The following is an 18876-nucleotide window of genomic DNA, read 5'->3' as shown; positions in this document are numbered from 1 at the left end:
TAATGACTTATGTACATGACTTATGCCCCTAGTTACTCTTGTAATTACCCAGGCCTTTCTGCTCCTGCCCCCAATTTAGAATAGTAGCCTTTATTTTGTACCATCTCTCCATGTTCTTCCTGCCAGAATGAATCACCTCACATTTCTCCACATTGAACTTCCATCTACCACCTATCCACCCATTGCACAAACTTGTCTATGTCCCTTTGAAGTTCTACATGGTTGTCTGAACAGTTTACAATGCCTTCAAATTTTGTATCAACTGCAAATTTCGAAATTCTTCCCTGCACACCGAGGTCCAAATCATCAAGGTCTAGCAATGTAATTGCACCCTTTTTGTTCCTTAGCTCTAGCTAAATTGATTCTGTCCTTGACCCCACTTGGAGATCTTCTTTCTCCAGCCTGCAATGCTCTCCTTAATCAATACCACAACTACTTTAATCAATGCCTAAAGGGGGATTATGCAGGCAGAGGTGATGGTTGGGGTACTAAATGAACACTTTTCATTTGTTTTTACCAAGGAACCCAGTTCATAGTGAAAGAGGAGGTAGTCAAGACAATTGACATGCTAAAAAAATTGCTACAGAGGAGGTATTGGATAGTACATAAAGTTGATAAGTCAGCAGAACTGGATGAGATGGCATCCAAGGATGCTGAGGGAAGCAAGAGTGGAAATTGCGAAGATACTGGCCACATTTTTCCAATCCTCCTTTGTTACAGTGATGGTGTCAGAAAACTGGAGAATTTCAAATTTTACACCCTTAAAGGGTGTAAGGATAAACTCAGCAACCACAAGCTAGTCAATTTTACCTCAGTAATGGGGAAGCTTTTAAAAACGATAATTCAGCACAAAATTAACACTCACTTGGATGATTGCAGATTAATCAAGGAAAGGACAAATCATGTTTAAATAACTTGCTTGAGCATTTTGATGAGGTAACAGAGCCAGTGGATGAGGTTGATGTGGATTTCCCAAAATTCCTGGAAACTGTTGATGGGACAGGATTCTGTTGCAGTTCCCCCAGTTACTTCTGTAATTACCTAATTGAGGCAGATTTGGCTGTAACAGAGCATCAAGTAGTATCTGCCATATCTTTGACATTTTTTGCACCTTTCAGCTCAAAGCATTTTTGCCCAGTAAGGAACTGTGAACTGATAACAGCACAGTGAGGCAAACAGGGCATCAGGAACCTGAGTGAACAGGGCAACCAAGAGGCCAGTGAAATTGAAGGACTGGGAAATAAACAGTGGAAGGAATGAAAAGGAAGGTGAATTCACAGGGATGAATTCAACATGAGGCCAGATTGGATTGAGAGAGAGACAGAGAGAAAGACAGAAAAGAGATCAAGGAAAAGTAAGAAAAACATATTAACTTCCGAGCTCCAGGGGAGTGTAAATGGGTGGGGTGGGGGGGGGAATCCTCCCGGGTAAGATTTGCATGGCAATTGCCTGGAAAGTGCAAGCCTCTAATGGGCATTTTCCCTGCACTGGGAACCATCAGAAAGTGCAATTTAAATCGCAAACTTCAGATGGTTCTGACTGTGTTACATCGATAGTTACCCAGAAAAAAGTTAGAAGAATTAAAAGCACTTCTAGCTTCTGGGTAACTATTGTACAGACCCACATCGAACCCCAACTCCCACCCCCCAACCCCCCGCTCACCACGGGACTTCCCCCACACCTCTGAACCCCGATAGGACTCCCGCACCCCCCTAACTACCCCCACCATGCCCCGTCCCCCCCAGTGGACACCCCCACACCATGGAACTATCCCTCCCTGGGACTCCCCCTAACCCTGACTACCCCCCAGGCCCGACCCAACCTGACCTCCACCCCTGTCGACTACCTGTACCCCCCTTCCACACCCCAACTGTCCAACTGCCCGTCCCACCTTTACCAAGTGCCCGATCACCCCCAAGTCTCTGACCCCACCAACAACTAGTGTCATAAAAATGGGGGCATTACCACCTTGCATCTGACTCTGAAGTGCTTGACAGAGAGTCTCAGGAGTGTGGTGCCTGCACTGTTGTCTCCCGACCTGAGTTGGAAGGCCGGGCGAGAAAGGATTGGTAAAATCCGGCTCTGATTGCCACTCCACGGAATTTCAGGCCCATTATATTGTTAAAATACCCTAAAACAATATATAGCCTGAAAGAATGAGACTTTACACTTGTTTATAGTGAATTTTTCAGTAGGGGCTGATTTAACTGTCAAACAATTAGAGAAATTAAATGTTTACAAACATGAATGTAGCATGTTAACGATTGGCAGTAGAAATAAGGGCTGGGATTTTCCGTGCCCACTGGCATTGGGCATGTTCAGTGGTGTGAGTGGACAATATGATGCGATTGGTTTCACAACGGCGTGAAACCAGTTTGCGATCATCTGCTGAGCTCACCAGTGGCGGGCCGCGTTTCCCGCCATCAGGCAACGGGAACCTCATTATACTACATTTGAATATCATTATTAGGCAAGCCAGCCGGAATTGTCCCCCTCCGCTGGATCGTCTGCCTACGTCAGCAGAACACACCAATGTGTTTAACAACACATAAGCAACCTGCACCTGGCGGGCTGCACTTCGCTTGGGACTTGAAGGTTTGTTTGCCTACCTTGCTTCGGGCAGCACTTGCAGTCATCTGCACCAGGCTTCACAGACAGCACCACGTCACTTTTAGGGGGGCTCATGGGGTAGGTCTCTACCTACCAGATCAGCCATAAGTGGGTAGCTTTTCAATGGCTGCAGGGGTAGGGCTTGCTTGGCGGTGGGAGAAGTGGCCTCAGGCAAGGGAAGAGGCTGCAGGATGAGAGCTGCACAGGGGAAGAAGTGTGTGGGGTGTGTGTGTGGGAGGGGGGCACATGTTGATCTGTGCAAGTGGCCTCAAGAGGGCTGAGGAGGCAGTCTCCAGAGGAGATTAAGCCAGATGGGCATGAGAGGGTGTGTGTGTGAGAATGGATGGTGCTGTCCCTTGAGCTGGCAGTGAGTGAGATGCCAGTGAATGTGTGATGGGCTTGAGTGTGAGAGTTTAGAGTGATGAGATGGCTGCATTACCCTGGCTGCATGGATGAGATCATTCATCCTCTTTCTGCATTGGATGGCCAACCTCTCCTGTGCAGCATTGGCACTGATCACCTACCAAGCCTGGTTGGTCACGCCACTGCCCATCCTGAAGCCAGAGAAGAGGTAGAAGACATCGCGGCAGACCTCCATGGTGTCCAAAAGGCGTTCAGTGACATGTCACAAAACCTGGGGGCTGCAGTCTTTTTGCCTTTCATGGACATCTTCCCTGCAGTAGTCGTGGGCTGGAAGCACTGAGGTGTGTGCGCGCGTGGCTGGACTTTAAATATGGCGCCCGGTGTGATGAAGCGGTGAGATGATGGTGTAGTGGGCGAATGAGAGCCCGCCCGCCATGGAAACGGCGTGTTTCCAGGCAATGCATAAGTAATGCAGCGGGTTTGAGACGATACGGCATGAAAAACCGCCATTGTGGCCGGCAGTTAAAACGTCACTTTACCCGCCCGCTACCACACTTAGGGCAAATCCGGGATTTCACCCAAGGTGAAATGAAATAATGGCTTCAGAATGAAAGCAGAGTTTAGACCATATTTTTGGCATGTAATTGGCAGTCATTAACACATATCATCTCATTGAAAAGGTACTTCAGCTTTTAATTATCTGTGTCAGTGTTACGGACAGGAGAGGGACAGTTCAAACTGCACTGATTTCCTCTTATCACCTGACTATAAGCAGAATGTGTTTTGAATTAGTTTTTAAAGGAATAGGCAATGGCATGTTTTCCCAATCCCTCCATTTTTGTGATCCAATTTTACAATAATCCACATTAAACTTGAGTTAGGATTAACTCAGAGGGTTAGTTTATTTTACACATTCAAAAGCTGGAAACAAGGAGTGTTTGCCACTTCCCACTCTGCACATTCACACAGTAAAAGTGGGGACATAGAGAAAAGGAGTTTACAGTATAAAGACCACAAAAAATGAATATTAGTTCATGTGAGTTCCAGAGTCCAAAGTCAGGGTCCAGAGGGTGCTCCCTTCATGGTGGGGTTCCATTCCGATTTGTTTCTCACTGGTTAAACGATACAAAAATTCTTGAAATGAATGATGCTGCTTCATGATGAGTTTTTCTGTGTTTAGACCACTTGGCAGGCATTGATCAGAGACTTTTAGAATCAAGCAGGCTTTGAGGTGTTGAGACTGCTTACCCAGCCTGGCAGCTGGAGTTCTGTCCAGTTGATGTTAAACCAGCAGTCTGGCTGTGAAGACAAGAGATGTAATATTAAACTGTCCAAAAGGGTGGAAGCTTGGGTCATGTGATCTTCCTTCCCCACAATGACTTCAAAAGGGATGTTTATCCAGTGTCTGGAATTGACTTTGGTTTCAGGACTGATAATGCCTTGGTCATTAGTTGTTCAAAGGGCTGCCATCTATGTTGAGGGTCTGACGTTTGGGAAGTCATTGTCTCGGCAGACCCACTGACTCTGCTGGCAAGGTTTGCTTATCAAATGCAAATTATATCTCTGCAGTTCTCTTTGAAATTGGCCTGAACAGTCCTGGGAGTGATGTGAGTCTGTTAGTCCCTCTCTAGGCATAACGAGGCGTGACATTCCAGAAACTGAGAAAATAATTCTTTTGTCCTTGAAAGTCCCGGGGATAGCTCCCAGACAGAGGGCGAACTTCATGATCAGGTGACTTATAGCAGCCATCTTAATTTTCTTTGTTCAGCAGAACATGACCAGTTTTAAAAATAAATAGCAATAAGGGTAAAGTTTTTAAATATAGAGTGGTGGAGTTTTTTCTTTGTCGTAGGAAACCAACGGTCAGGTTTAGCTCATCACCACTTGTACAAATACAGCAACTTCATGACATTCAATGCATTTCAGTGGTGAGGCAGACAGCGAAATGCTGTTTTCATAAAGCTAGTGGCAGAACAGCACAACTCGAACAATAACTTTTAGATATTGCCAATAAGCCATGCAACTGCCCTACAGCTGAAGTTCCTGCACCATTTATGCATAAATGGCGATGAGCACTATTAGCTCCTTTATTATTTTAGGCAGTGGAATGTGATGCACCAGGCATCCATTGCCCCCTTCACTTGACTGATTGACTCATTCACCTGCTCATGGTACGAGGTTGATCAGTCACATTGAAGCAAACAATGGGCGATAATGAAGTAATTATATTGATGATGTGTGCGGAATTGGGAGTGCTTGAGCAACGACTGGAGTCTTTTAATGAATTGTTGCATTTTAAACACTATGTACCAAATCTTCCTGGAAAAATAACATGTGTAAATGACCTACAGCTTTATTAATGTGCAAATCAACCAGCAAGTTCAGGGATGAAGAGATTTGTGAATCTTTAGAATTTTCTGGTCAATTTACGCTGTTCCACTGTATGTTAAGAACTTATTGGATCGGCACATTAGTTGCCCATTAAGCTGTCCACAGAAAGTTAGGGCTTGTAACTAATTGTGTGGGTACCCTTTTAACAAAGTGATAGTTGCTAGTGAAATGCCAATCAGTCTTCTTGGCCTGGAAAGGCAACAAGTTAAAATGCGAAGTCTCATTATTGTATGTAGTAAATGGTTAGAGATTTAAAAAACAAATTTCCTTTCTGTCTCAACTCTCTTTCTCTCAATCCAACCTGTCTTCCCGCTCTTTATTTCTCTTCCTGCATCTATCTAATTTGACTCTAATTCACCCTCTATTCCCATCCTTCCTTGTTTTCTTTCTCAATCCTTAAAGTTCACTTATTAAGGAGATAGACTGTTGGTCCCATTGTTCACTGAAGTTGCAGATGTCTCGTAGCCCTCATTACACTGTTATCAGCTCACACTTCCACCAAATTACAGGGTAAAACATTTTCCATATGAAGGGCAAGGAGAAAAGCCTAACAAGGCATGCAAATGCCCCTCTTTGACAATATCAAGCCCATTATTTTGTTAAATAAAATCAAGACCATGATATATTTTGGCTTTTCCCAGTTATTCTTCTCAATCAACTTATTCTCTGCTGTGAATGTGCTTGACTTGTAAGAAACATTGCATTGTCCCAAGCGATGAATGTGTCTAGTTCCTGTGAAAATGTTAAAGCATGTTTGAAGATATTAACACGATCTTTAAGAAACCGTGAAAGAATTAAGACTTAATTAGATGCACACCCTCCCCAATGTTCCTTTTTTTCCCCAAATAGTTTCTTTCTAGATACAGTACTTATGAGTGTTGGCAACTATAGGCTTGTTCTGATGAGCTGTGTCTGGGCATTCAGTAGGAGTAACACAGTTGGTCATGGCGAACTGGCTGGCTTCCTGCCTTCAGCAACTCTTGATGGGAAATTACATGTGTGGATGCCAAGGGGCAGGAGTAAGCTTGCCTGTGATTCATGCTAAACACTTCTCTGGCACTCAATTCCAAGCATACTCATGAAGGCTGGACAATTGTTGTGGGGCAGGCTTGATGGACCATCATTTTCATATGTTTGTACGTAATCGCATTGCTGCATCTGCCTTCTCAGTGTTTAATCATATCTGTGCCTGTACAGCAATAACCTGTATTGTGATCATTTTCTGGGTGGTGTTCTTGTCAATTTTATTTGTGTTATTGTGAGAAGACTTGTTGCCAGCTCTGCTTGAGTATCAACTGAGTTTGTTCTGATTATTAATCGTTGTGCCAGAATAATTTGTTGGACTGTAAACTGTGAATTATGGAGCTAATATAAAAGTTAAGTTCTGTTTTCAATCAGCTAGCTCATTTTACAGAAATTCCATGTGATTTTATCTTCAAAAGCATCAGACACAGAACCAAAGCATAAGTCATCTGAAGGTTCAAGTAAAATATTCTCTGGATAGCTTCCAGACACCAAATTAGTTCCCTTTTCAAGGATTCAGCTCGTTTTGTGAAGCTGCACTTTCATACTGACCACTCCTTATTGCCTGAATGGTTTTGAGATGGGCATTAATGGTATCCCATAAAATATTCATGTTCTCCATATTAATGTTAGACCAAATGAATGATAATTTTCCAATGCACATTGCGCTCAGTTGCTGAATATAGGGATAACATTAGATGCTCGGCTGCAAACTCTGTACTCAGAGAGTTATTGAAGATATTGATCTCACCCTCAGCTATCTCCTTAACAATTTGCTTTGATCTTTGTAATAAACTACCAAGCTACTTCCATTGTCTCTGCACTTACCTATTGTTGTGACAATGTGTTGCATGCGATGTGGAATCTTCATCTTTAATTTTGTTGGCTGGTCAGATATATATTGTACTTCTTTAAAAGGACTTTGCCAAGCAAAGATACTGACTTTAAAATGGAACTTGCATTTGTGAAAGCCACATTCCCTGTCATGGAGTCATCAAGTCTGTGGAACCCTCAGACAAACAATGGCATACCCTTGGAGGTGCAAAAGCTCTCTTTCTTCATTATCAAGGAGCATTATCAAGGAATTAACAGCTGAAACATTAATATTCAGTTGATGTTTCGAGTCCTCATGACCCTTCAACAGAACTGAGTAAAATTAGGAGAGGGGTGAAATATAAGCTGATTTAAGGTGAGGGGGGTGGGGGGAGAGAAGTGGGGTTTGTGGTGGGGGGAGGTGGGGAGGTGGTTGTAGGGATAAGTAAGCAGTGATAGGAGCAGATAATCAAAAGATGTCACAGACAAAAGAACAAAGAGGTGTTGAAGGTGGTGATGTTATCTAAGAGAATGTGCTAATTAGCTAATCAGTTTTAACTTTAAAATAATAATAGCATATTATTTGAATTAAATTGAATTCCTTAACCAGCACATGGCTGCAATTACATTTTCTCTTTCTGAGAAAGCACCTTTGCATCCATGCGAGATTTAATTTTCCGTTTTGAAAGAGTTCATCTATTCTGTTCTCAGCAACAGAGGGAGAAAGCTTCCTCCATGTCGCCCCATATGCATTCTATTGCATCTCAATGCCATTTTCATTTTCCTTCACTTTATTGATATAAATTGATCAGGAAATTGGCTGCCGCAAGCTATATGAATCAATATAGTAGTGGTTTGAGCCAGTGAACATTGTGTACATTGGCAAATCACTGTAGCCTACAACAAATGACTTTCAAAGTCACAGGTACGTTACAAAGAGCAAAACAACAGAGCAAAAGATTCTCTAAACAGGGAGCTAACAGTAGGGATAATGGCTGAGGAATCCTCAATGTAATTGCTGTAGACATGTTTGTTTATAATTAGATGGCATGGGAATTAATGAAATATCTTTTTCCTTCCCTGCACTACAGGTATCCACTGTGAAATCAACAGAAATGAATGTCACTCATCTCCCTGTCTCCACAACTCAACATGCATCGACCTCATTAATAGTTACGTATGCATCTGCCTGGCTGGTTTCACTGGTAAGTTTTTTTTTCCAAGTCAGCGATATTTTCTGTCTGAGTTGTCAGCCCTTACCTGCCTGTGATTTACTCCCATCCCTCCATCCTTTTTTATCATCTCAGATTATGGCTGGAATTGAACTCTGAGCTGCTACCTGTCAGCCTAACCCCGAAGCCAAGTTCTTCAGCATCAAAATAAGTCTCAAATACACAGTCACCCCTCCAGAAGACTAGTGCATGTTTAGCGATTCAGAGAGTAGATGTGGTGGTGTATGGGATGGTGAAATAAATTCATCCTGGCAGTAATTTATGTCAGTTCCTGTTTTGACTGATTCAGTCCTGCTTCCGATCACAGTTGCTTGCTGCATGCACAAAAGACTTATAGCTTGACAATTCATTTCTTTCGTTCTGACTGACAACTCCTTTTTGTCTCTCCCACCCCTCCTCCCTTTTCTTTAAGGAACACATTGCAAAGTGGACATAGACGACTGCGCCTCAGACCCCTGTGAAAACGGAGGCACATGCATCGACCTACCTGGTAATTACTTCTGCCACTGTGTGCCTCCATTTAAAGGTAATGAACACTGAGGGAGAAGGAAATGCAAACATAATTAACTTCAGAAAGCATTCCCGTCAGTTGTCTCAGCTGATTTTGCTCTTCCAACATCATTATTAAGCAGCTGTTTGCATAACCGAGTCAGAGAGAATAAAAAAACTGGTTGAATTAATTTAAATTCTGAGAAGGTTATTGAAGAAAAGCATGCTGCCGAATTTTATACGTACATTGCAAACTTAATTTTGTTAACATAGCTCCTGTGACAGTATCAACTGGTCTCTGACGTCTTAGATAAAGATCTCAAAGGTAGGCAAGAAATTATGATCTACAGTCATACCGGGTGACTTAATACATTCATATCCAATATTTTAACCCATACAACAAAACAAAGACAGATCAATGCTATACTAAGTGTCATCTTAGTCTTGGTTCACTTGGTAGCACTCTTGCCTCTGAGACAGAAGGTTCTGAGTTCAGGTTCTGCACCAGGGACTTGTGCACATAATCCAAGCTGACACTCCCAGTGCAGTACTGAGGGAGTCCTGCACTGTTAGAGGTACCATCTTTCAGACAAGTCTTTCAAATAAGACCCTGTCTGCCCTCTCAACTGTACGTCAATGATGGCACTATTTGAAGAAGAGCAGAGGAGTTCTCAGCAGTCACGTGGTCAATAAAACATCAGTAAAACAAATTATCTTGTCATTTATCTCATTGCTATTTGCTGGCTGTGTACAAATTGCCTGCTGCATTACCTGATATTACAACAATGACCACTTTGGGATGGCCTGACTAGATGAAAGCTGCATTATAAATTCAAGTTCTTTCTTAACCACTATTATTGACAAAAACTGATGTAGCCCAGGCTGCCTCCCATTGACACATCATCCCTGTGGCTGCTGACCTCCATTGGCTGCCACTCACCCAACTTATCAAATTTTTTAAAAAAAATTCCCACCCTTGTGTTTGTGGCCTCACTCCAACCTATCCCTGTTACCTGTTACCTTACAACCTGGGGATGAGGACGATGGAAGGTGGAGGTGATCATGAAGGAGGGCTGGGTTTAGGCCAGCAGCAGGCCACAGTATCCTGGTGGAGCCTGGAGGAAGAGGCCCACATAAATTTAAATTGTCGTCGTTTGGGGACTTTTGCCGAATGATCTTTTGAGGGCCGCTGGTTAGGCCGGTGAGCATCTGCTACAAATGGGCAGAGTGCATGTTGCACATATATTGATGGTGTTCTACAATGTTTGGTATCTGGCTGGCATATTTATATTCTCCTGACTGAAACATGTTGCTATTATACAATGATATAAAGTTACCAATCACTCATAAGGTATTGGGTAAACACATTGTGGGGTCATTTATTGAGACTAGGCACGTGGGAACGTATTTACAAAGGTATAGAGCTTGAAGACACATCAGCAGTAGAGCCGTGTCTGTGTATGTCTGCTCAAAAGCAAAAATGAAATTAAATCTGGATCACATGACACGTTTCCTTCTAGTGATATCATGCTGCAATCCCTTAAAGGCTTATTAGCTTCTTTTTAAAGATACTTTCCCCCTTTCTAAAGAAGTATAACTATTTTCTTACAATACATGTTCACGTTTAGTTACCATTACGTAAGTGTATAGAGCTAATGAAGCTACGAGTCTCTAAGGTGTAAAGGTAATCTGCTGGTACGCCCAGATCTTGTCATGGTAACCTTGACTGAAGGTTTGTTTAATTGCTCACAGTGATCTGTGGAATTGTCAGTCCTGGATGTTGCTCCTGGTTGCATTTGGGATTGGGTCCTCGATGCAGTAGGACTGCATGGTGGTTGAGGAGCTGGAATATATTTGATTTGTCCTTGGTTTTGCCTCTCAGATTGTGTGTGATGACTTCATAGGACCTTGGTTCTGAATAAATCCTTGTCACCTTGGCTGGTTGCCATGTACGTACTGTGGGATCCTGGATGTGAACTTGTCCTGTAAACTTGGCAATTCTGTACCCGCATTTTTATTGTGCATGTTGATCACCTTCTCTTGCAATTTTAAAAGTTGCGTTCCAGTTTCTGAGAGAGTAGAATGGGTAAGAGTAGGTGAATTGGTACGCACTGGTCTGCTAAACATGAGTTCTGCCAGTAATGGAATACTTGCACTTAGAGGTGTCGCTGTCAGTTATAACATTGCAATGTGTAGATGTTGCTTGATCTGTCTATATTTGAGAATTAGGGATTTCACCATGTGAATCATCTGTTCAGCTAGGCCATTAAACCTAGGGTAATGAGCAGAAGAAGTAGTATGATCAATATTCCACTTCTCTCTCACATCCTGAAATGGCTTATCAATAAATTGCAGACTGTTATCCATAAAGGTATCTCTAGGTACACTGAATAAACTGAAAATAGCACTTGGAGTGTGCATGACAGTTGTGGAATTGTCGAATAAAAGGGTACTTGTTAAAGTAGTCAATGATTACAGTGAAGACAGTGCCATGGACATGAATGCAATTTTTGGACCAAGGACGGGTAGGAACTTAATGCGGAATCAATAGTTCTTTGTGCTGACTTAGCATATGCTCTTGACATGTCTCACACTCCCTGACAACGACTTCACTGTCATTGTTCACACCCGGCCAATAGACTGCCTCTCTTGCAAGTCTTCTTGTCCGATCTATGTTTACATATGAGTAATGAAGTCATTGAAGAATATCAGATACCAAAGATTCTGGTATGATGACATGCCTGACTTTAAAAATGACTCCCCAGGAGGTGCTAAGCTTGCCCTGCTAAGGCTGAACTGGTCTCACGTGTTCATGGTCATGCTGAATTGAATTAGACCATCCTTCAATGATGTTTTTCCACAGTTTCTGTAGTGTAGAATCGTTCACGTTTTCTTCTTGTAGCTTCTGTCATTTGTTTTGCGCAAAATGTACCAATCAGTTGACAGACTTGCATTCTCCTGCAAGTGTAATGTTGCAGCTCCCTTGAAACTGCCGATTTTGGCAAAGCATTCTGGATATTTTGGGGTTAGGTGGTGAACTGAGGTGATAGGAGTAGTTTCTAAGGGTGATCTGCCATATAAATTCTCACCAATTCCATGGATTGTCACTAGTGCGAGGTCATGCCATGCCAGTAGACCTGCAATTGCTGGGGCTTTAGTCCTCATGATCCAGAATATCTGGGACACCCAGGAGGATTGATTATACTCGCATTCCAGGATGATGGATCCTGCACATGGAATTAGTGAACCGTTATTTGCTGGCAGTTTCACAGCAGTAGGTTTCACCATGACCCCCTATGTCTGTGGATACACGTCTTTTAGAATCCACAGAGGTAGTATGTTGTCACTTGCCCCTGTGTCAATTTTGGCCAAGAATGAGTAGTTAACTTTCTTAGGACAGATCATTTTAATTTTGGCAAATACTTCAGACGGTATGACGGTCTGTGTATTATCCACTAGATTGATGGTGTGAAACATATGTTCACCGCTCTTCATCTCATTGTGCACATCATCGTCATTTTCTGGCTCATCAATCACCTTGTGTATACATTTCTGATGGGAGACCGAATGGTCATTCTTATTGCTTGAAGGTATCTGTTGTGCACAGTCTGTTTGGATCAGTGCATGGCTCATTGTAGCTGCATCAGCCTTTGCTCCAGTGTACTGCCGCTGCCAATGGCCGTTTCTGCCACATGCCTTGACCAGAACTCCAGGGAGAACTCCCCTTCTCTACTTTGAACAGAGCTGTGGGATCTTCCAGCTGAGAAGGCTGATGTGACCTTAGTTTAACGTTTCATCCCAAAGGTGACAAATCCAGCAGCACAGTGCTCCCTCAACGACTTTCTGCTCAAGCCTCTGGTGAGTTTTGAACCTCCAACCTCCTGACTCAGGTGAGAGTGCTACCATATTGAAAGGGTATGGCGTATGAATAATTGTCAACACTGCATCATAGCCCAACCTCTGACCCTGTTTCCTGTTGGGAATTTATCCCACGGGTACTACTGCTCTATCTGCATTTTTTAAAAATAGGTTTCCCCGCGAGCATTTGAAGAAGCACTGGTCTTCGATTAGTAGAGGAAGCGTCATCTTATTATCTTTGAGTTATCCTTTGGGCATTGGTTGCTGGCGTGTTATTCATTGCAGTGAAATTAAAAGCCAGTTGTATAAGGCACTTTGATGAGTCATCACAGTGTGACACATCTTGGAATATTATTTCAAAAACCTATCAATAAACTGCTGGCATTTTGAGGACTTGCTTTTGCTCAAAAGAAATAGCATTATGAGTCACAACTGATTTGGGATTGAGACGCTAATGAACTATGACCCTTTTGCAGTTACATAGAAACAAAGGCAAATTACCATCACTGTTGCACCATAACAGAAAATATACTGGGTGAATTTCCTCCTTGTTTCCCACAAGTTAGAAGCACTGATAGAGCATTAGCAACTTTTTGTTTTGCATAGGGAATTGGTTGGAAGTTATGATGCCCAACTCGCACAACTCCGCTCCATTCTACCACCCACCACTGTCCCCTTCCCAATGCTCATTCACGTCTTCATGGTTCTCCCCCAGTAATGCACAAGCCGCCTGCAAATATGCCCTGTAAATTTAATGCAGGCAAATATGAAGTGTTTAATTTTGGCAATCACCGTCGGATTTGCCACTCTGCTCATTTTTACTTACCTTAGTCAGGAGCTGCACGTTTCTCGCCCGATCTTCTGACTTGGGCCTGGTGAGAAATGTGCAGTGCAGCAGCTCCTGGGACTCTTCGGTGCAAGGCTGCAGTGTCGAGGGAGGTGAAGTCATACCCCCTTTTATGACACCAGCTGCCGTAAACCAGGTGAATTTAAAGGTCCCTGCCACTTTAATAGCCAGGAAGAAGGTAAGTGTGTCAGCTAAGTGGGTAGGGTGGGGGGGGTGTAGGATGTGTTCAGGGGCCAGGTGGCCACTTGGGGGGCTGGGAGTGAGTAGGGGGTCATGAGGGTAGTCAGACGGTGGGGGCTAGTCGTGGGGTAGTCAGGGGTTGGGGGGTAGTCGGGTGGGTCCAGTGGGGGGTGGTTCAGGATGGGTGTCAGTACCATAGTTTCTCAGGGGTTAGAAGTGGTTTTAATCCTTCTAATTTTTCCTGGGTAACAATTCTGCTAGGACAGACAGAACCATCCAAAGTCTCCAATTTAAATCGGAGTATTGGATCATTCGCAGTGCAGGGTAATCGCCCATTGGAAATTTGAACGTCCCAGGCGATTCCTGTGCAACCCTTGCATGGGTTTCCAGTGGGGGTCCCACAGTGCATCCTCTGGGGTACCTCCCGGAGATGATCAGCGGGGAACGGAGGTTCTGGGCCATAAAAAGAGAAGGTACAGGTGAGCATTGGCTGCAATGATATCAATATCATAGGGAGGAATAAAAACACTGGAGTGGGAGATGATGGATAATTCACAGTCATGAGGGACGGTGTTGAGGCAGAGAAGAGGTAATTTTTGTCTTATGCTGTACCTCTTTAAGTATTTGACATTGACACAGCGTGCTTGAAATAGCAAAGTTTTCCATTCCCCATCATTAACATCCCTCACCTCAAGGAGGACAAAACCTTAAAGTGATGTGTTTTCTTAAAAAAGTGGCATTATATCTGGTATCTGGGGATGAGGGATTTTAACTACAAAGTTAGGTCAGAGAAGCTAGGGTTGTTCTCCTTGGAGCAGAGGCGGTTGAAGGAAGATCTGATAGAGGTGTACGAGTTTAGGGGAGGTAGGCAAGGAAAAGCCCTTCTCATTAATGGAAGGTACAAGTACTAGGGGACATAGGCTTAAGGTTTTGGGCAAGAGATACCTGGGGAATGTGAGGAAGAACCTTTTTACACAATGAGTGGTAATGGCCTGGCACTCACTGCCTACGAGGGTGGTGGAAGCAGAGACAATCAATGATTTCAGAAAGAGGTTCGACAGATACTTGGAGAGCTACAGGGAGAGAATGGGGAAATGGACAGACTGGATTGCTCTACAGATCGCTGACATGGATTCAATGGGCTTGATGGCCTTCTTCTGCACCATAATGACTCCCACTCTATAACACTTCAGCTCAAACGACGCGAGTCAGTGACTGAAGTCTAATTTTTGTTATCATCCACCACAAGGCTTATTAGAAAGAGAATAATTGCCCAAGTGAAATATACCCACCCTGTGCATGAAGTATACCTGATAACATTACCTAGAGTAGGAAAAACTGGAGTATGTTTTAAAAAATGTAATACATCTCAGGCAGACATTAATAAATCATTTAAACTTTGCTCTCACTATTCATTTTAGCTCACCTCCACCAGTGCAAAAGCAGTCTTTGCATTATCTTCTATATTAACCTGATTAATATATCAGCTGTATCCAAGAGCTAGCAGAGCATACTGCTGACTTTAGGGAAAAACCTTTGAATTAAACATTTTCATTTCATTGTATTACAGATATAATCTGATAGATTTCAGGGTACTATATCTGCTGTCAAGACTGGGATGAAAAAAAATGAAAGGCTGTCCATTGTGCTATAAAATGACAAAGCATAGAAACAACTAGAATTGGAGATATTTGTAGCTTGCAGATGTATTGGCTGTGGTTTCATAAAGAAAAACAATTCACGGTCAGATGAAGGGTACCATGTTGAATAGAGTAACATAAACAACATTATAAGACAATGGAAAGGTAAGGGTTGTTAGGGAGACGGTGGTGTAGTGGTAATGGCACTAGACTAGTAATCCAGAGGCCCAGGTTAATGCTCTGGGGTCATGGGTTCAAATCCCACCACAGCAGCTGGTGGAATTTAAGCTGAATTAATAAAAACTGTAATTGAAAGCTAGTTCATGAAACTATCAGCTGGTTCACTAATGCCCTTTAGGGAAGGAAATCTGCTGTGCTTACCCAGTCTGGCCTACATGTGACTCCAGACCCACAACAATATAGTTGACTTTTAACTGCCTAGAAAACCCCTCAGTTCAAGGGCAATTAGGGATGGGTAACAGATGCTGTCCCTGGCAGCGACACACACCATCCCATGAACAAATCAATTAAAAAAAAAACGTGTGGAAGAATATAACAGAGGAAAAAATTTGGCTTACATAACAGCATTGAAGGTAATAAAGTGACAACATTTCAACTGCACAGCCAAGGAAAATTATAGAGAGTGGTCCAGGCAAATGCGAACTCTTACAACAAGACACCGAGATGAATAATAACCAACTCTCGTGACATGATGAGTGGCTGCTTCTTAGTATTAAGATTGCTCTATTTAATTTAATTGGATGGATAATTGGTGGGTGAAGGAAAAACATCAACATTAGCCTTCTTACTCAGACAAGGAGATTGCTTCTCCTGGACATGGTTGAAGTCTGGCGACTCTCAATGAGTTCACACAGCCAGATGTAATCCTTTCAGCTCTGATGTATTTTAATGCACCATTGATGATCAGGTGTTTGTAACTATTGGCATTCAATTGGTGGAAAAAACCAAACTGAATTGAAGTATGTTTGGAGTCAAACAAAAGACTCTTAGTTTCCTGGCTGGCTGTAGAAATAAAGATAAGGAAAAAGTTGGAATGTTATTGTTTCAAAGAGAACAAGGTGATGCAATAAATGTTAGTTTAAATAAAATAAAATAGGCAAAATATAAAACTGGTGAGAGCAAATAAGGGAAAATAGGAAAAAAGTACAGCATGCAGAGTTTAAGGATTCTATAATGACAATACGCAAGTTTTGTCTGTCCGCACTTTTTTGATTTGTCAATGGTTTGAATTGGTGGATGGAGCCTTGTGCATGCAGAGGCACGCGGGGTGCATGGAGGACTGGAGGCACATATGGTACTCATTCAGGGACCACATGGAGCAACTAAATTCAGACATTGTGAAACAGCTCTGCTGTTATATTGTTATTTTCTTTGAATAATCTTATTGTCTCTCTTCTGACCAGCCAAATGCTCTACAGCTGACAGGCTGGGCAAGCCACTATCTGGGATCCCCAGCCACGGCCAAAGCCCCTGTAGTCAGGAAGGCCCTGAGCCTGCCTGATGTGACACTCCGATCACTCTGATATTCCCCTCTCCCTGCCCTGTTTCATCACCTGCAACAGCCACACACAACAACCCCCTCATGGATGGGAGACATTTTGAACTCTTCTAATGAATATAGCCAAGAGATCAGAAAGTGTAAGGAGCAAGGTTCAAAGCTGTGTCTGTCCACATGCTTTTTAACAAACCCCACCATCCCCTTGGGGATTGAGGAAAGAGCCTTATCTTTCTATGAGCTTTTGTTAGCTGTCAGCAACTCTGCTCTGTCATGCCATTGGCTGCAACATGTGGGACACGTGCCAATCGTTGCTGGCGGGGCAGTGGAGCTGGCGTGGGAATGGAGATTTGGTGAAGCAAAAGAGCAGTGGAAGGTAAGGGCAGCCCACCAACAACATAATCCTGAGTGGACGGATTGGGGAAGGCAGTTGTGGGGGGAGGAGGGAGAGCTGCTCGGGGGTGCGGTGGGATGGGCGGAGAGACAGTACAGAGGAATAGCCTAGGAGGAATGAAAAGGGGTATTAGGGTGGGATGGTGTGGGAGGGATGGGTGGGGTTGGCACAGGAAGAAAGGGTGGCATGGGGGAGGGATGGGAATGATATGAGAGGGATGAAAGAAATGGGATGGGTATGGTATGAGAGTGATCCCATGAGACTGATGGCATAGGATGGGGGTTTAAAGAGGTACTGTTGCAATAAAGATGTTAATTTCATCACAAATGTGTTTGAGGTCTTGGCTAATTTTAAAATATTAGCTTCCCTTTAAATTATAAGATTTTTGGAATCAGGGCCACCTAAGATACCTAAGATAGGCAATCAACTGTTCATAAGTAATTTTAAGAGAGTTTATTAAGAAGCAACAGTTTAGATATGATGCATTAATTAATTAGACAGAAAAACTATATGACCTGTGACATTTGAGAGGTTTACTGGTCCCAGAGGACGAACGGACGATTGGCACAGGGTGTGCTGATCCCAACGATAGCAGCATTCTGCTCTCCAGTCAAAGTGTTAGCAAACTTGGTCTTCCTCCTCCTCCTCTTCCATCTGGAGAAGGCGGCTGCCTGATAAGCACTGCCACCTCCCCAGCACAGCCCCCTATCCCTGAGCACTTGTTAATATATCCTTTTTCTGGGGGCTAGTAGCTTGCCCCAGTGTCAATCACCTATTCAAACCCTCCTGACCAATGGATACAGGACAGGCACCCAAAACATCAAGGTGGTTATCTCCTGCCCTGTTCATCACCCTGCCTGAGGTCAGTTTTTTAGTTTACATCATGCTGAGGGTCTTATCCTGGCCTTTTCTAAATGCTTGCATAGATAAGGGGGGTACACAAAACACCATTCTGCCAACTTAGGAATGTCAGCATGGAAACCTGAACCAAGTGACCCTGACGTTTCTGGGGTCTGTTAGAATTGTTGCCTGTTTAGAAATTGCCTTTCTGGAGAGAGAAAATCAATGCTGTTTAGCTAATCTCATAAGAGTTATATACTGTGCAGAAATTACCAGTTTATTAGGAGCCCTAATTTCTTACAAAAATGCTATGCTGTTCTTCTCAACTATACCTTGTGATAACAGGTTCCACATTCTGACCACTCATTGGGCAAAGAAGGTTGTCTGAAATCTCTACTAGGAGTTGACTATCTTCATGAATGCCAGTTTTCCCCAAAAGTGAAATCATATTCTCTGCGTCGACCATATTAAATCCTTACATAATTTTAAAACTTTTATGAGGTCATTTCTATTTTCTTGAGAAAGAAGCCCGTTCAGCCTTTCCTGTTAGCTGTAACCGCTCAGTTGTTGTATCATCCCTGTAAATCTTTATTTTCACCTTCTCTAGTGCCTCTGTAAATATTTTAGATCTGAGAGGGAGATTTCATCCCTTCCTCCACAGTGCTTGCCACATGGCTCAG

The 18876-nt window shown here is 43.1% G+C and overlaps 1 protein-coding gene across 1 annotated transcript in view; it reads left to right on the top strand.

The window, feature by feature from the left end:
- The first annotated feature begins 8106 nt into the window (after window positions 1-8106).
- The window catches only part of LOC144681101 (protein eyes shut homolog), a 192099-nt gene continuing 181329 nt past the window's right edge, over window positions 8107-18876 (top strand). Inside the window, exons 1-3 of the mRNA XM_078542832.1 lie at window positions 8107-8125; window positions 8292-8405; window positions 8845-8958. Coding sequence (XP_078398958.1) covers window positions 8107-8125; window positions 8292-8405; window positions 8845-8958 — 247 coding nt within the window. The remainder of the gene's footprint in view (window positions 8126-8291; window positions 8406-8844; window positions 8959-18876) is intronic.

Source organism: Cetorhinus maximus, chromosome 5 (genome assembly GCF_964194155.1).
Source record: "Cetorhinus maximus chromosome 5, sCetMax3.hap1.1, whole genome shotgun sequence".
Classification (NCBI taxonomy): Eukaryota; Metazoa; Chordata; class Chondrichthyes; order Lamniformes; family Cetorhinidae; genus Cetorhinus; species Cetorhinus maximus.
The sequence above is the reverse complement of the archived record's forward strand: the minus strand, read 5'-3'. Positions and strand labels throughout refer to the sequence as shown.